This window comes from Aedes albopictus, chromosome 3, assembly GCF_035046485.1.
Source record: "Aedes albopictus strain Foshan chromosome 3, AalbF5, whole genome shotgun sequence".
Classification (NCBI taxonomy): Eukaryota; Metazoa; Arthropoda; class Insecta; order Diptera; family Culicidae; genus Aedes; species Aedes albopictus.
This window is the reverse complement of record NC_085138.1, coordinates 102997446-103014784: the sequence shown is the minus strand read 5'-3', so window position 1 is coordinate 103014784 and position 17339 is coordinate 102997446. Positions and strand designations below refer to the sequence as shown.

General features: G+C 46.0%; 1 protein-coding gene across 8 annotated transcripts in view; it reads right to left on the bottom strand.

The window, feature by feature from the left end:
• Positions 1–147: 147 nt before the first annotated feature.
• LOC109410886 (protein winged eye) overlaps positions 148–17339 on the bottom strand; it is a 281971-nt gene continuing 264779 nt past the window's right edge. For 3 of the 8 annotated variants that reach the window (XM_062859803.1, XM_062859802.1, XM_062859806.1), the window contains 8 exons: positions 13011–13127; positions 12240–12442; positions 9231–12173; positions 8944–9166; positions 8127–8758; positions 7872–8060; positions 2782–2943; positions 148–2702 (listed from right to left, as the gene is read on the bottom strand). In XM_062859803.1, the coding sequence (XP_062715787.1) occupies positions 2451–2702; positions 2782–2943; positions 7872–8060; positions 8127–8758; positions 8944–9166; positions 9231–12173; positions 12240–12442; positions 13011–13127 (4721 nt within the window). In that variant the 3' untranslated portion in view covers positions 148–2450. Of the gene's footprint in view, positions 2703–2781; positions 2944–7871; positions 8061–8126; positions 8759–8943; positions 9167–9230; positions 12174–12239; positions 12443–13010; positions 13128–14231; positions 14738–17339 lie in introns of those variants that run through there. The other 5 variants (XM_062859804.1, XM_062859807.1, XM_062859808.1 and 2 more) reach the window with 4 other exon arrangements.

The window sequence follows — 17339 nt, the reverse complement described above, 5'->3', positions numbered from 1 at the left end:
AGTAAGTAAACTATGAGTGAAAATATATCCTCTAGAAAAAAAAGTGCCCCACAATCCGACTTCATGAGATTGAGCTAGGAATCTACGCTGTCCCCGGTCTGTTTATGTGATATCTACAAAATATAACAATAGATCAGCACAATGCAATTCCAATTTCAAGAATGATTTTTATTACTGTTACGTTACACATACATTCACGGGATAAATCATACCACCTAAAACTAAGCGTTCGTTCCACTTCTCCGTCATTCAATACCTTCTCACGTATCGCTTGTAAATGCTATATTCTCGCGTTTTCTCACTCTATCATTCCGCCCTCTCCTTCCCTCGCTCATCACACATACAAATTTCAATTTTTTGATTTCCGATATTCCAATTTTTTGCTTGCGGATAGGTCCTATTACACAGCTAATAATATTACACATTTAATTAGGATGCTAATACATAATAGTTAATAATAGAGTAATCGTTTCAGCAGCGTCGAAGAAAATTCATCAATTTGTATAAATTAGTGTGTGTGTGTGTTTCACTTAACTTAGCGCTAGAACATGTGTTTTAACTCAACCGTAACATTTTTATTTCTCCTTATGTTGGTATGTGTGTGTGTGTGTGTGGAGCTAAACTTGTAGTGTAGCATTTTGAAGCTCGTCAGGGTTTTACTGAAACTTTCAGGGATAAATGTGGATCTCTTGATAAGTTGCATCGAATTTTGCGGTAATCTAATATATTTACATCGATCTAACAGAAACAACGAAGGGAACTGTATCTACTTGTTTGCCACTGGGTTTCTCGTTTGTCGCATTTCGTCAACTCATAATTGTTTTGCATATGCAGACTTCTAAAATGTTACAAGCTCCTATTTGAGAGCATTTTTTTTGTATTGCCTTCCACTATGGTTCGTTTTTGCTTGGTTTAGTTTCTACTTTGAATAAATTAGCCCATGCTATTGAGTGTAGTGCCGATTGTTTCTCTATCCTGCTTAAGTAGATGTAGATTCGTCAACAATTGTCATTATTAATACTAGAGTATTTGCTTAAAACGGATTTCATTGTACCAATTAATGTTTGCTTTAAGAGATCAAGTTGAAAGGACTTCATTTAAGTAAGTAGGCTTCTATTTGTGATTGAGTTGCTCTCGCTAAAATCAGACTGCCGTCTACATTTTGTCTTTGGATTCAAATGCTTCAGAATGGATGGGATATACAAATGGAATTGGTTGATACACGCGTTGTGATGACCGTCGAAGTAAGCTGGATTTCGATTGATGACATCAAAGTGGGTCGGAACGACCATCAAACATTGCAGATGTGGACTTTCGATATATGCGACCTAGTAAGTGACGGCAAGACGTGTTTAACTGCTTGTAAAAAAAAGCGTCGCGATGACCGAGTCGGAATGAGCTGTTGGTTGAATGAACTGAAAGCGCGTTGTGATGACCGTAAGGTTGGATTGGATTGAAGTCGACAAATAGGACATGGCGACCATCGAGTTTCGATAGAAGACACTGCAAGACTCGGACAAGTCCAGTTGAACTGAATTTCGGTGGATGAGACCAAAAACGTGTCCGAAAGACCGCCAAATTTGGTTGATTTTCGCTAGCGGTGCTAAGATGTTGTCGATTACGGAACCGGCAGGTTGGAAGCATAACGAATTTGAGCTCAAAGACAATGCATAAAAAGATATCTGATATAAACGAGAATTACTCGATGTTGCATATATGGCAACCATTCTATCTGTCAAAAATGTTGAATTTTGAATTTGGTTGGCACCCCTGCTGTACATTCAAACACAACCGAAAATATTAGTTGTCTACAGATTTGGACAATACTCTCTAGACATGTTTAAGATATTTCCTTTAGCTTAAATTTTGTTGTTCTAATATCACTCCAAAATGTTTGTTTGTTTTTGTTCGCTGATGCAATGTATAGCAGAGGTATTTCAAATTTCGTTCCGAAAAGCTCTCTTTTGAATTCCACAGACTCGCTAGATATATATCCACGATAAGCATAAAAATCTCTCCACGTAGAAAAATATATTTTCTGCTTACTGCTACTGATATCGTATTTCAGTTTTTGTTTTAAAGAGTATACTAACATCAATATTTAATCGTAGTTCAAACTTATTTACAGCAATTTACAAGTCTAAGAAGAATCTCAAAGATTTAAGCTGTACACTCTAATGCTAAAACACTTTCATAAAGTGACACTAGTTCACATTTAGCTGTCCGGCTTTACCGGATCGTATTCTGCGCCTACGTCTAATGCTAACGATTCCAAGTCTTTGAAATAAGTTACAACAACTGTTCAGTATAGTCTTTTTGCAAATATTTACACTCAATAACTTTGTAATCGGCACTGCCGACAACCTCCCATCCCCATAAGTAGTATTGCTGTCTCACGAGGGAGTACCTTTAACATTGCACACCGTGCTCCTAACGCTCATCGATAACTTCTAATTATCCGTTTTGACCCACTTCTCCTCGCCCGGCAGGATTTCGATATCCGGCTGCATCTTGATGGTCATCACCGTGGGGTCGTAGTACCCGGCAAGGTAGTACGTATCGTTGTTGTCGTAGATGGCACTGTACTGCTTCGGATCCGCACCGAACTTGGCCGTGTACTCCCTGAGGGCCAGCACTTCGCACTTGTGCGAAATCGTCTGGACGTCGTTTTCATCCTCGTGCGGCGACTGGAAGAGGGCACCCTGGACACACAAGAAGATACATTAGAGGTTAGTATCCAAGTGAGTTTCTGACTTCGAATTGTGAGTTAGTTTGACTTACCGGATATTTCAGATTGGGACATCCTTCGGTTTCTTCCGGATGGTAGAACCATTTGACGCGGACCACCATGTTGTTGGTGGAGGTTTCCCACATGGACTCGATGTGACCGATGTAGGGCCGGTCGGGGCGACCGGTGGACAGGAATACGGCACTGTCACCGACCTGATGGGAGAAGGATATACAGAGAGAGACTTGGGTAAGTGATGATACGTTTGTAAACAAAAAAGTGTGGTAGTGTGACCGGATGCCGATTTAACTATGGAATTGGTGAAATCGAAGTTTCTCGAAGAATTCGAGCAAAGAAGGGAGAAGAAAGGTGGTTCGCGAAGTGATGTGAACGCAATGAAGAGCTCGGCGAATAGCGGAAATCCAAATGGTTCGGAGCAGAACCGGAAGTGTTTCCATTATGGAAGCCAAGTCACTTTCAACGTAATGCGGTAAAAGAAAAGTGACGAAGAATGGAAGCAGCCTGAAGAGAAGCAAAGTGATAAACAAGCGGAGAAAAACAGCAATGGTGTATGTATTATGGCCGGAAGTGCTTCGCGCGTGTCGTGGTTTATAGACAGTTGTCATGACGTGTGACGAGAGCTCTTTCTCGACGCTGAAGAAGAAAGCAGACCCGAGTGTATTCCTCACCGACGGATAAGTAGCGAAGATAGCCGGATGTGGTCGAGAAGGCACAGTGCTCGGCGTGAACGGTGACGGTGATGGACGAAGGATAGTTCCACATGACGGAGTTGGGGTCATTAACCCTCGAGCGATCGCGCTGTTGTATTTTGTACAACACGTTGAAAAAATCTCGCTTTTTGTACTCAGCATAAGCGTGGTGCTGACGCAGGTAGCCAACCGCGCGAGTTACGGAAGGTTAAAAGTTGAGAGTTCGCCGAAAAGCGATGAATGGCCGTTTCGGAAATTTTAAAGGAGCTAGCAGCGGAAGACGAAATGGCCTAGAATGGCGAAGAAACTGTGAGTGATGTTAGCGAACTAGAAGACTATGACAGTATAAACGATCTGGATAAGGACGAAGAACCTCTCGCGGTGTAGGAGGGTGACAAAGGAAACAGTGGACAAACAATGCTACTTCTGTAGAATGTAAGGTCACCGGAAGAAGGATTGTCGAGCATATTTGGCGGAGCAAAATTCCAATGAAAGGTTCAAGAAGAAGCCAAACAAGGAAAGAGCGAAGGCTGTACGTGAAAAGGAAGAAAACAAGGCGTTTACGTTCATGGTCCGAAGCCACGGTAATGTATCTAATTCCTGGATTGTGGACTCCGGCGCGACATCCCACATCGCCAACGATCAATTATCATTCCTGCGTTTGGACAGTACTGTGCGACCGGTTATTTCTGCTGCAGATGGAAAAGCGATTCGTACCGGCGGTGTTCTGGACTACGTGATTCGATGTGTCGACAACAACGGCGAAGAAGTCAAGATCACGTTAACGGAAGTAATCTATGCCCCCGAGCTGGAAGGAAACCTGATATCAGTGACGAAGCTTACAAAGAAAGGTGTCCGTACAATATTTGATGACCACAGATGCAGTATGTTTTTTAATGGAACTGAAATCGCAACGGCAGATTGAGTTAGTGGACTGTACCGGCTGAACACAGTGGAGGACTCTCGTTCCTTGATGGTGAACAATCGTCAACATAACAAGGATTGCCAGCACTTGTGGCATCGCAGACTCGGCCACAGAGATCCAGATGTTCTAGGTGAGATCGAACGGGAGCACTTGGTGTCCGGGATGCAAGTGAAGAATTGCGGAATACAGATGACGTGTGAATGTTTTATTGAAAAAAAGATGTCACAACCGGCGTTTCCATTGGTTGCTGCGAAGACTTCAAAGGAGATCCTGGACATCGTTCATAGTGATGTAAGCGGCCCGATGACGAAAACTCCAGGCGGATGCAGATATTACCTGACCATGATAGACAATCACAGCCGCTATACGATGGTGTACTTTTTGAAGGAGAAATCGGAAGTTGAAGACAGAATTCGTGAGTATGTACATTTTACAGAAACCTAACTTGGAAAGAAGCCGAAAATCATCCGATTGGACAGAGGAGGTGAGTATACGAGTCAGAGAATCCGGAAATTCTACGCTGAAGAAGGCATCAAGGCGGAGTATACGGCAGGCTACGCGCCACAGCAGAACGGCGTGGCCGAAAGATAGAACAGAAGCCTGAATGAGATGGGACTTTGTTGACATGTTGTTGGACGCTGGACTACCAGGGAAGTTTTGAGCGGAGGCTGTCAATATGGCGGCATATTTGCAGAACCGGCTACCAACGAAGGCGACTGACGTTACACCGCTCGAAGCATGGTTCGGCAGGAAACCGAATTTAAGCCGTTTGAACGTGTTCGGATGTGGCGCGTATGTTTGGAAGCCCCAACAGAAGCGGAAGAAGTTTGAATCGAAGGCGGTCAAGCTTACATTTGTTGGATACGCGGCGGAAAGCAAGACATACAGATTCTTGAACACCAAAACCGGAGAAATTAACGTTAGCCGAGATGTCAGATTTCTGGAGATTGATGAGCAAGTGAAGGAGATTCCGGATGAATCCACGGAAGGGCCCCTGATGGACGATGGCGTTGACGAAGTTCCTGTACAATTGACGGATGCGGTTTCTGCTGAACAAGAGGACGTTGGTCATCGTGGTGAACTTGATGATTCCTTGCAATTTTACACAACCGAAGAAGACTGTGAAGCTGGAGAGGCTGTGCATCAAGATGTGCCAGAAGTTAAGCATCAAATTTGCGATGAATCTAACGGAAAAGCGGCAGTCCGTCGATCACCTTGGTAAAACATTGGAGTGCGTCCGGAGAGGTTCACGGAAACTATCAGACTGGCCGTTCATCAAGCGGAACCGAAATCATTCGTAGAAGCTGTATCCGGTACAGAACACGAACAATGGAGAAATGCGATGCACGAAGAGATGGCGTCTCACCGTGAGAACGGGACCTGGGAGATCACCGAACTACCTCCCGGTCGGAAGGCAATAGGATGCAAATGGGTCTACAAGCGGAAGTAGGACGAGACCGGTCAAGTGGCAAGATACAAAGCCAGACTAGTGGCCCAAGGATTTTCTCAAAAGTTCAGGACGGATTATGACCTAGTATTTGCTCTGGTCGTGAAGCAAGCAACTTTTCGAACTGTTTTAATACTTGCAAGCAAGGACCGCATGCTGGTGCGCCATGTGGGCATCAAAACAGCGTACCTATACGGAGAGCTACAGGAGGAGATCTACATGAAGCAACGAAATCGGCGACCGGAAATCGAATACCGGTTACATTTTCAAGTTTTGTGGTGGTCTGGTCAACTTTAGATGCAGCAAGCAAACTGGTGTGTCGTTATCAAGTACCGAGGCAGAATACATCGCACTTGCAGAATGTCTTCAAGAACTTTAATGGATGCGCAAGCTGATGAATGACCTGAACGAACCGTTGAATCTACTTGTATGCGTTAACGAAGATAACCAGAGTTGCATAGCTCTCACTGTGCAGATAGAACTACACGGAGATCCAAACATATAGACACGAAGTATGTACAGGGTGCGGCAGGAAAAAATGCGAAAAGTTCAAGGCACTATTACACGCTAAATATGGGATATATATGACTATTTTTTCATGACAGTGTATCAGTCAATGTCTATAATCTGGCACTGAAAAATAAAAATGAACATATTTGATGTTTAACATGTGATAATGTAGGCCTAATAAGCGGATATCAATAAACTGCGCGCCCAATGGTCATTAAACAAAATGACTACAACAGTAATAAAATTAGCTCAAATTCGATGAACAACCAGACCACACTGATCCAGAGCCATGTAGTTTCACATACCAGATGAAATAAGTACATATATTTGATGATATTGTAGAGAAAATCAAAAATTTTGTTTTATCAGATACGAAATTTAGCGACCTGTGCGATTTTCTGCGGTTTGAAAATTCTGACTGTCTTCATCTTCAGGCGCCGCCCTGTAAAGGTTGGTGACCAAAATGGGAAAATTTTTAATTAACTTTTCAGAAAACTAGCCTATTAGAGAACATGGAACGTTAAAACATAGATTGGTTAATGTCAAATGGACGAAAATGAGGTTTGAAGTTGAAAAACACTTTCGCATTTTTTCCTGCCGCATACTGTACTGCTATGTGAAGGACCTTGTGAAGAATGGAGTTGTTACCATCCAATATTGCCCAACGAACAAGATGGAAGCAGATCTATTAACCAAGCCTATGCCTATCTCGTTAATACAGGAAGAAAAAAAACCAAGCCTATCATGGGAGAAGTCAAACAAAAGCAACTTAGAAAAGCAATTGGAATACGATTGGCCAATGTTGAGGAGGAGTGTGAGAAGCAACGTGGTCTATAACGTGCCATCATAGCAACATAGGCGTAGTGAGGTGTTCATAGTAACCTTATTATGTTGAATCAATAAAATTTCCATTCCCAGTTGTTAATCCTTCGAGATAAGACGTGTCTCTATTCGCGCTAGCTGCATAACTCTGTCAGATTCATCCAGGCTTACAAAAGTTTTTACTAAAGTTCGGTAGATCCAGACATTTGTTTTCGGGATTTGTAAGGATTTGCTCGGAATTTATAAGGTTTAGCCGGAATACGTAAGGTTTTCACACCACCCGGATTATTCCAGACAAAGCTTCCAAAATCATCCAGATTTAATCAAAAATTGACCTGGTGGCTGTCGCTGAGTGCAGTTATGGATGCAACAGCTCAAGAACAATAAGGCAGTTGGTCAAGATGGTATTGCAGCTGAACTCATCAAGATGGGCCCGGGAAAGTTGGACATTTGTCTGCACCGGCTTATTGTCAGGATCTAGGAAACAAAACAACTACCAGAGAGAAAGTTTAGAGTCATTTGCCCTAGCTACATTAAAGGCGACCATTTGGAATGTGAGAACCTCAGAGCGATCTCTATTAACTGAAAATTATATGTGTTTGTATTGAAATATCTTCAAGTATTCTGGAAATGGAGGTTAGTTTGAACAGTGGCGGAAACAAAGTGGACGTAGTATACAGAACTGGCGAAAATAAAACAAACGTAAAAGCGGTTTGACCCTACACTTACCGAAATCGTTTCCTTGCCGCGCTGGATCGACTTGTAGAACTGCTTCTTGACGCGGCCGGTCGATCGCCGGTAGCCTTTGCCGCACCAAGCCCACAGTTGCCGCGCTGGCAAGAACGCCGCAATTTTGCTATTGTTCTCCGTCGACTGCCGCTTGTCGGACTTTTCCGATGCCGCCGACTTCTTCGGTTGCTGTCGAGAAAGAAAACCACAGTTTTATTTATCAATCCCACATTTGTCTCCCAAAACAACACTTACATAGTACGATCCGGAGCTTTCCGTAATCGACGAGCTCGCTTCCTCGTTTTCGGTCATCGTATCCTCCTTCAAGCTGGGGTTAAACAGCTCCTTTTCTTCGGCCTTGTCCTCCGATACGGGCACGTCCGCTACCGATGCCGGACTGAACGGTCCTGCCGTTTGCGATGCGCTGTCCTCGTGCGATATGTCATCGTCCATTGAACCGGCCGCAGCCTGATCCGGCGAAGACGGAACATCGTGCTCCCGGTGATGCTTCTTGTGCTTTCTCCGCTTCTTGTGCTTCCGATGTTTGCAGTATTCGTCGTAGCACTTAGATTTCTTCTTGTGCTTGTGTGCCGACGCTAGCTCGGCATTGTTCGCCGCTAGCCGGCGAAGCTTGTCCTTACGGATCTTCTTCAACCTTCGGCGTTCTTCTCGGTAAGCGTCATCGTGAACTCGCTTGTCCGTTCGATCACTGACCACCGCGAAGCAGTTGGTCGTGGTTATCGTCGTTGTACTACTGGTGGTGGCGGTGGCTGCCAATGGAGCACTAGCCGTCGTTCCGGCCGTGGTCGTACCCGCGGTACCCACTTCCGAAACACTTGGCTGGCGCTTTCTCTTGCCTAGCGATAGAAGAGGATTTGGATCGTATTCTGGTTTAGCGTCGGTGTGATGAGTGGTGTGTGTTAAATGTGGAGCGAGAAAAAAAGAAAGAAAAACAAGTTCCACAAATCAACCGAAGGGAGGTCGCTAGATCAACTTAAGATTAACTTAGAAACTAAATTAGCTGTTAGCTCTGGTCTATTCAAGTGTAGCAACCTGTACTGATCGAACTTACCGACTATCGGGTAATCACTGAGCAGGAATCGAATGTCCTCCAGAGCGATCCTTCCACTGTCTCCGTCGTCGAACTCCACGTTGACGTAACGCTTCTCTGGGTCAGGGGACGTTGGCTCAGCGGCCACTCCCGGGTACAGACACCGATACTGCTGACTCCAGTACGCACATAGCCGGGTTCCTGGAATGATCTCATCCACCGATTTGGGCGCTACCTCCAGAATCTGAAAAAAAAAACAATAGTTGAAATCATGGCATTCTATTACAGAGCAGCCGTCAATTACTTACCGCGTCACGAAGCACTTCCTCCCGGGACATGATGTGCGGCCTATTGCCACGTTCGCCATCAAGCGTTACGGCGTAGATATCCGGTGGCTGAACTGCGCTCAAGCATCCAGCGTAGAACAGGCCTCCCATGGCGGTCAACACCCGGGTCTTGTTCTGGTTCAGGCAGTCGCTCGTAAGCAGACACTTCTGGTCGATCCGCTTCTTCTCGGAGCTTCGCCGTTTGCGCTCCTTGCTGCGCGATTTCTTGTGCTTGGAGTGGTGGTGCTTCAGCGGGGTGACTACCGCTTGCACCGGAGACAGCTTCAGTGCGTTCATCGGCGATGTCTTGACCTTGTCGAAAATCGATGGTTTACCGCCGAAGATCGAGAAGGCCGCATCGGATGGCTTGCTGTTTTCATCTTCAAAGCTGAAGGCAGGCGACTTGATCTTTACCTGTGCTTTGGTTGAGCTGTCGGATAAGTTGCTCGTATCGTCGCTTGTCGTACTCTCGAACTTGGACGAATGGATGGGGGACTTCTTCTGCTTGACTTCGCTCGGTTGTTGTCCCTTACTGCTTGTAGCGGTTCCAGCTGTCGAACTTTGCCGGTGATGGTGGTGGTGATGGTGATGATGAGACGATTTGTGATGACCAGACTCCTTGACATTACTGTCTCCTGTGCGGTTCTTCGACGCTAGGATGTAGCCAACTAAACTCTTGGGTTTCTTTGCGACGATCGTCTCCGTCAGGGCGATGTCGTCATGCTTCTTCGGGATTCCTCCCTTCCGCTTTGAGAATGATAGCCTCTCGATGGAACACGAATCCACATCTTCCAATTTGCTAGAATCGGTGTCCGAACTGAGCTTCGGCAACTCGACGAAGGTTGTCGAGTTGGATGAGGATGAGAAATTCGGCGAAAGGGCCGGAATTGTACTTAGCTTTGGCGCCAACAGTGTAGGCGCTGGTACGCCATTGCTTGCAGTTCCACTGCCAGAACTTCCGTTCATCAGTCCACTGGTGCTGGGGTTGAACCCTCCAAAGTACGACTTTCCTATGTCCGGTATCCGAACCATCGCTGTCAGTGGTTTCACCTTGGCAACTGACGTCGAATTCATTTGCTCTAGCTCCCGTTTCTTCTCCTCGCATTGCCTCGTAATGTTCACTAGCCTCTCCTTCATGTCGCTCTCGATCACGCTAAACAGTTCGGTCGCCGACGAAGGCCACGTAGTCTTTCCGCTACACCGATGATCCTTTTCATCCGCATCCTTGCAGCTACACTTCTCCAGCTTGGCCTTGATCCGCGAGAAGCTCTGCTTCAGTTCCCCATCGATTTCGTCGTCTTCGTTCGCCGCATCGGAGCTGTGCTTCCGTTTGCGATCTCGCCGCTGTTCCTTGTCGTGCTTGGACTTTTTGCTGGATTTACGCGAGTCTTTGGAATGTTTGTGCTTCCGCTTTCGCGACGGGATCTCCGGACTGGCCGCCGCCAGCGGGGCCTGCGATGGAGACGAGGACTCGGCCGATTGGTCACGTTTTTCATTTGCCGGGGACATGGACGGGGAGAAGTTGGTGGTGGTGGTGGCGGCAGGGGAGTCTTTTTTGAACATGCCTTCCTCCTGGAAGCGCTGCTCGGCTAGGGCGCACAGCAGGTTCAAGCCAACCATGGGTTCGTCGTTTCGGATGAAGGCATCTGTCACTGGTGCGGGGATGACGACGGGGTGTGGAGGTTCTGGCAGTTGTGGGACCAGAGGTTGTGGCTCGGGTTCCGGAAGGGTCGGGATTAAGGGGGGAGCTAGGGGGAGGAGCTGTGGAGGTTCCGGTGGAAGCTGCGGGGAGATGGGTTCTTTCTTGATCATGGACGCTTTCTTCTGGAAGACTTCTATGCTTCGCGAGAGTAGTTCGAGTCCGCTAAGGTCAACGGGATGCTCTTGTTGACTGGGGCCGTTGGGATCGGGATGGTATTCTTCCGGTTCTGGGGGCATGGGAGGTTCCACAGGGGAGAGCATTTCGAGCTTCGGTATCCGTAGACCGCAGTTGGCATTAACGGTGAGTGGTTGAGTCTCGGGGAGTACGGTGGAGACGGCAGAAGTGTTGACGCTATCTGCTGGCTCCATTTCCGTTTGATCACAGTTTGTACTACTGGTATTGCTAAGGTTTAGGCTAGTGCCGGACGAAGAGTGTGTGGACATGTCCGGTTCGATGGCGGAGTCTCCGCTGTTATTGATGATGCTATGGCACAGCATTTCGGTTGGTACGACGGTAGGTTGAGGGACGAATGTTTCGGGGAAAGGAGCCTCGTCCGACGGGTTCGTCGGCAGAGTAAGCGTAGAGGCGTCCTGTTGATGCGGAACTTCGTCAGTTTCAACAGTATTGTCGTCCTCGCTCATGATGGGAGTGTCCGTTTGGATGTTTGCATCTTGAACTTCCGGAGCTGCACAGTTCAAGGACGCTACTTCGGCGTCTTCGGGTTGGCAAATGGATTGATCTGGCGGAGGAGTTAGACAGGTGGCAGCCGGAAGTTCTGGTTGATGAGGACTCGGAGCTATCGAAGCGGACACTGTGGAAGGAGGAGGAGTCATTGGGTTGGGGACGGCTGTTTCTATCGCAGGCATGATCGCAGGAGGCTCCAGTAAGGTTGTCGTAGTCTTGGCGGAGGGAGTAATCTGGATGAGATTGCCCTGCTGGAACAATAACTGAGGGGCAATGTCGGGAGAAGTTGCGATCGTTGCAGTTTGGATGGTTTTCTCCTGCTCATGGAAGATTTGGGTGGAATTGTTACAACTAGATGCGGCCGAGCCACTACAGTCTTCAATTTTGATAAAGGTGTGCGATGGTATCGGCATTGGGATGGTCGGCTGACATGGCATGGACATGTTGCTGGCCGTCGATTTGTTGCTACTAGTTCGTTTGTTGCCGTCCGAGGTTAGGGCAACGTATCTTGTACTGTGATGCGTTTGGGTATGCTGTTGCTGGAGATAAGAGGGATTGATGGAATGAGTATCGCGAGAAGGGTGGCTGTTGAGATAGGGACTAACCTGGTGTAAGGTTGTACTACTGGCGGTTGCCAGATAATCGGAGCTGAGCATCTGCAGTGGTGCCAGCGGTGGAGGTTGCAGTTGCTGTTGCGGAATTTGTGGCAACAGCAGATGCGGAGGCTGGATGGCAGCCGTTGACTGGGGATACGACGGCCATACCACCGTTTGCGGGAATGGGTCTATACAAGAAATGTAGACTTTATCTATCCGGTGGCGAACCGATAGGTTAAGGTATTGAGAAGCATACGGGGATTTTGGTGATGTGTATGTGGGGATGATTTTTTTTTGTTTTAAGTGGCGTACGATTAAATCAAATTAAGCCGCATGAGATAAGAAAGAATCAATGCAAGAAACAAGGATGAAAGAAAAGAGAAAAAGAAAATTCTTGGTTAAAAGTGAAGCAATACAAGCAGGCAACTAATTGTAATCTATCGAATCTTTTGAAACTAACTAAACTTGAACCCAAACACCTAAGGTTGTATAAACTGAAGTCGAATGTTCTGATAAGCAAAAGTTGACTTAACGAAAGGAATCTACTGACGTTTATGTAAAAACGTATCAACTAGTACTGAAAGAAATGTAACTAGAACACTAGTGCTATTGTACTGCTCTTGTACAGTATTTTGATAGTCTTCTCGTTATATTTTTCCAGTGTCTACTTTCAGGGGTTAACTAAATCATCTAAAGCTACGTACTCTACAATCTGAACTAAATGAGTCTTTGGATTCTGTAGTTACTACGCAAAACTCTGTAAAACCTCGCCAAACTTACCTATCGTGGTCGTCGTTGGAAGAAACAGGATTTGCCCGGTGCTGGGATCCCTAACCAGCTGGAATCCAACCGGAGGCATCGGCGGCATCGGTAGCATCGATTCCATCGGGACCGGGGCTGTAACGAATGGGTCGAGAGAAGAATGATAGAATTTCAAAATTTATTTCCAAAAGGAGAATGGCACATTCATACATCAAGACAACTCCCAAAAGAACCATTCAGTGCGGATTGGATCGTCGTGAACAATCATGGCATCATCGCGGGAGGACATGCTCTACCGGGCGGCGCATAGAACTCTCCCTTTCGAGAGGAAATAAAAGAAATCAGAAAGGCATAGCATAGGGGCTGTCCATAAACCACGTGGTCATTTTTTTGGGACTTCTCAACCCGCCCCCCCCCCCCGCGTGGTCATTAGTCCATACAAATTTTTTTTTTCGTCCTTACAAAATGGTCATGGGCCGAACCCCCCCCCCCCCCCCCCCCTCATGACCACGTGGTTTATGGACAACCCCATATATATGTACAATGCTGCAAGATGATGACGACGACGACGATGGTGACGACCATGAAAAGCATAGTACATATTAGGTAGCTATGTGCATCTCACGACAGCGAATCTCAGCGTGAGAGCAGGGTGAACGCCATTGAAAGGATGAACTGAACGCCATCGGGAAGGAAAATTGCCGGCACATATCACGACGACGATGTAGTACACGGTGTGTTGAAATGAACATGAATTTTTCCCATGCTGGCTTCGTCGAGGTGGAATATCAGCGACTGAATAAAGAAGCAAACCGACAGAACTGATCAAAAGCTTTTCTGTTCTGTGTTCTGCGATCACGAAGGATAATCGGATTTAAAATTAAATTGGAATGAGCTCACTACCTGCTGTGATGTAAGTCGGTGTCATAGCATTCATTATTTATCACAAGTTCTTTTTGCAGTATGTACCGGAGAATCGTGGCATGCTGTGCACGCGAGCGATTGCGTTTGCAAACCATGTGTTTACTTTGTTCCGTGTTGTTATGAATTCGACCGGCCAAATCGCCGAGTGCATCTTGTGGCCATTACCTTCCAACTAACAACACCAAAATTCCCGTGATACCTACAATATGGAGATGTAGAGATCTCTGCGTAAGATTTTAAGAAATTCGGCTTTAACACATTTCTCACATTTTATAACGCACTCTGTACTTGTGAACCCAAATAAGTAAACCTTACCTAGTTACATACGTTCGCTACGCTACGAGGACAGCGAGTCAATGAGTGTACACAACGCTGCACCGCGGAAAGGGGCACCTCCAACAGGCCACACCAGTCGCAGGAGTCCCATTTGGTCAAAAACTTTGCACTACGTACGGCGACAAACGAGAAACAACACAAGAGAAACAGGCACGACGCGGGAATCCATTAATGAAAAAAGAACGAGGGCCATAAATTATCTGAATTTATTTCAAAACAATCCGCCGTTCCGTCCCGTCCCGGCTCCGACAGCGACACAAATGCACACGCACAAGTAGAAACTGTGACAGTAGTGGTACCACAACCACGATCCCACTCACACAACCGCACGAAACCGTAAACAAAACAACGTGCTCGATGAACCCGAAGTACCCACTGACTGCTGATGGCGTGTGTGCGCGAGGTGGAGCGAACCGAGCCGAACTGCCGGCCGATGAAAGCTCACCGCACGAAGTCGTACAAGTTGCAACCGAACGCCGGACGCCGATTGGTTGTCGGCAGAAGTCGCTCTCCGATTGGTCCAGCGCCTGCTGCAATGGGCGGAGCCCACCAGCATCGCTTCCATCAACGAATGCAACGCGGGCAAAAGGGCGACGCCTACTGCCGTGACTAAATGCCATTAGAGCCGAGCCGGTCGTGAGCGGGAAATTAACTAGCTTTTCGCGCTCTAGGGCACCTCACTGTTTTGAATTTGTATGGGATTTTGACGTTTCTTGGCCTTGTTGTTTACAAGATTTCTGTAAGAGTGAAAGAGATGGAGAGGATTCCATGCAGTGCCCTCTAGGCTGTTTTGAGTTCGCATGATTCTCCCTCTCTTTCGCTCGCTCGTGGGCATGGTAGCAGGCGATGAATTTTGATAATGTGAATTTTTATTATTGTAATTTGCGTTCGTATACTGAAACTGAACCGAGGCTCGTCGTTAGAAAAGCTGATGTTGGCTTGCTTGCTTGCATAGTAATTTGGCAAGCGTTAATTTACAGTAGTTTTATCGGCGGCTTTTGCCTCCAGTGAACCAGATTGTTTGTATGTTTGCTGATTCAGCCCTGCGTGGTTTCTGCCTGGCCCACCACAAGTGGTTGCGTTACGTTACAGACCATCATCATCATCAGGGCGGTATTGTATAGTTAATGCTAAAATATGCAGTTTACTTAAGTTTGTTAGCACACACATGTGACCGACCGATCGACCGCCCGGGCGCCATTAGTGCCCTCGGTGTGCCTTTTTGCACTTGGGTGGATAGATTACGTCGTTCAATAATCTATTAGCATATTCATGAACCCCCGGGCGCGCAGTCAGCGTCAAGGAGATGCAATAAATTCAGCCAGTATTGGTATAGTGTGCCTGCCGGTTGAAAGAACATCCGCCGTTCACATTCGGTTTGTTTCTGTTTTGACTATATAGTGGTTTACTGGCTTGATATTAAGTGGGAACCCGGCTTTCAACCAGTGATTTATGATGCTCACTCATATGTATAGCAATGCGGTGCGAATGTATATTGAGTGAATCAAGCTGATGAAATCGAGGTTATTGAAGATATATTTTTATTTTATGTTAGGCTTGGCACGAGAGTTGCGCAACTGCAAATATATTGAACATCACTGCACATTATGCGATTTACGCAGTGTATTCTGTGTATACTCGCCTTTGGCGTTTTCCCATCGATACCGATCTGGTTTAATTGTTGCTTTTCTTATTTGTGCTGTGATTGTAAGGAGTTTAATCTTGCCTAAATTAGGTAGTAGCCACGGTTAGGATAACTTAGATCAATGGCAACTCAATGAAATGACAAACTCGCGTGTCCTGCCTCGAGCATGTGTGCTTGTCAACAACGCCATCGTTGCTACACTCCTCTCTGAGCTAACTACCATAGATGTATGTGTTATTTTACTTGATGTATATGTTGGAAAGCTCAACAGGAACGTACGTCTATTGTTCTGTTCATTTACCGCATGATGAACCATCCCCTTCGTGTGCTTTCCAACAAGGCATCACGTACTGAACCTTAAAAAGCTTTCCGCTTATTGTTGGCAGTGTTAATGCTCGCAATAGCATATGGGGCAGCACAGTCATTAACTTGAGAGGCACTAGTTTTATGGAATACTTAAGTAGTACAGATCGTGGATTACTTAACATAGACTATCGCCCCACCTTCATGGCATCTGCTAGAGAGGAAGTGTTAGACATAACGCTTTGCTGTAGCCAGAATTAACCACGAGTTGACCAATTGGCATATGTCAGATGAACAATCTTTATCTGATCATCGGTACATCTTTTTCGAACACCTGAATGTTACTTCGCAAACTTTGCGTTTCAGGAATCCCCGCTCTACCAACTAACTGAGATCTCTTCACTGATTTGGTAGTGGCCAAATTTCATGGATACTTATCATCCATTGGCACTTCAAGTGATTTAGATTATACCGTTAATACTATGTACTACAACGGCCCTCATCATGGAAGCTTTTGAAGAAGCTTGCCCTCTGCGGTCTGTGAAGACCACAACCGCTTGGTGAAACTTTGATCTGGCTAAGCTCAGGAAGCAACGTAGAAAGAGTTGATACAGACGACGTTCGGCTGGATCGGAGGCTTTCAGGTGGGCTCGCAAGGTCTACTAGAATGCTCTTCGGCCTGCTGAACGATCCGGCCGGAAAAACCGTTGTACACATGTTATTAGCTTGAGTGAAGTCAGTCGGTTGTAGAAAATCCTTTCGAAATCTAAGGATTTACGAGTGAACGAAGTTCGTCTGCCAAATGGTGATTTCACTTCCTCTGATGAGGAAGTTTTGGAATGTTTATTCACTACACACTTCCCCGGATGTGTGGATATTACATCTTCGGATGAACCGGATGTCTTTTCTTGTAGTTTTGATTCTTTAGCTTCGGCTCGGAGTATCATAACTTTAGAATCGATTGAATGGGCACTTAATAGCTTTGCTCCTTTCAAATCTCCTGGGGCAGATGGGATTTATCCTATTTTGCTTCAGAAGGGATTTGATCATTTCAAACATGTTTTGAAACAACTACTTGTTTGCAGTTTTGCTACAGGGTATATTCCCAAATCTTGGCGGGATATTACTGTGAAGTTCAT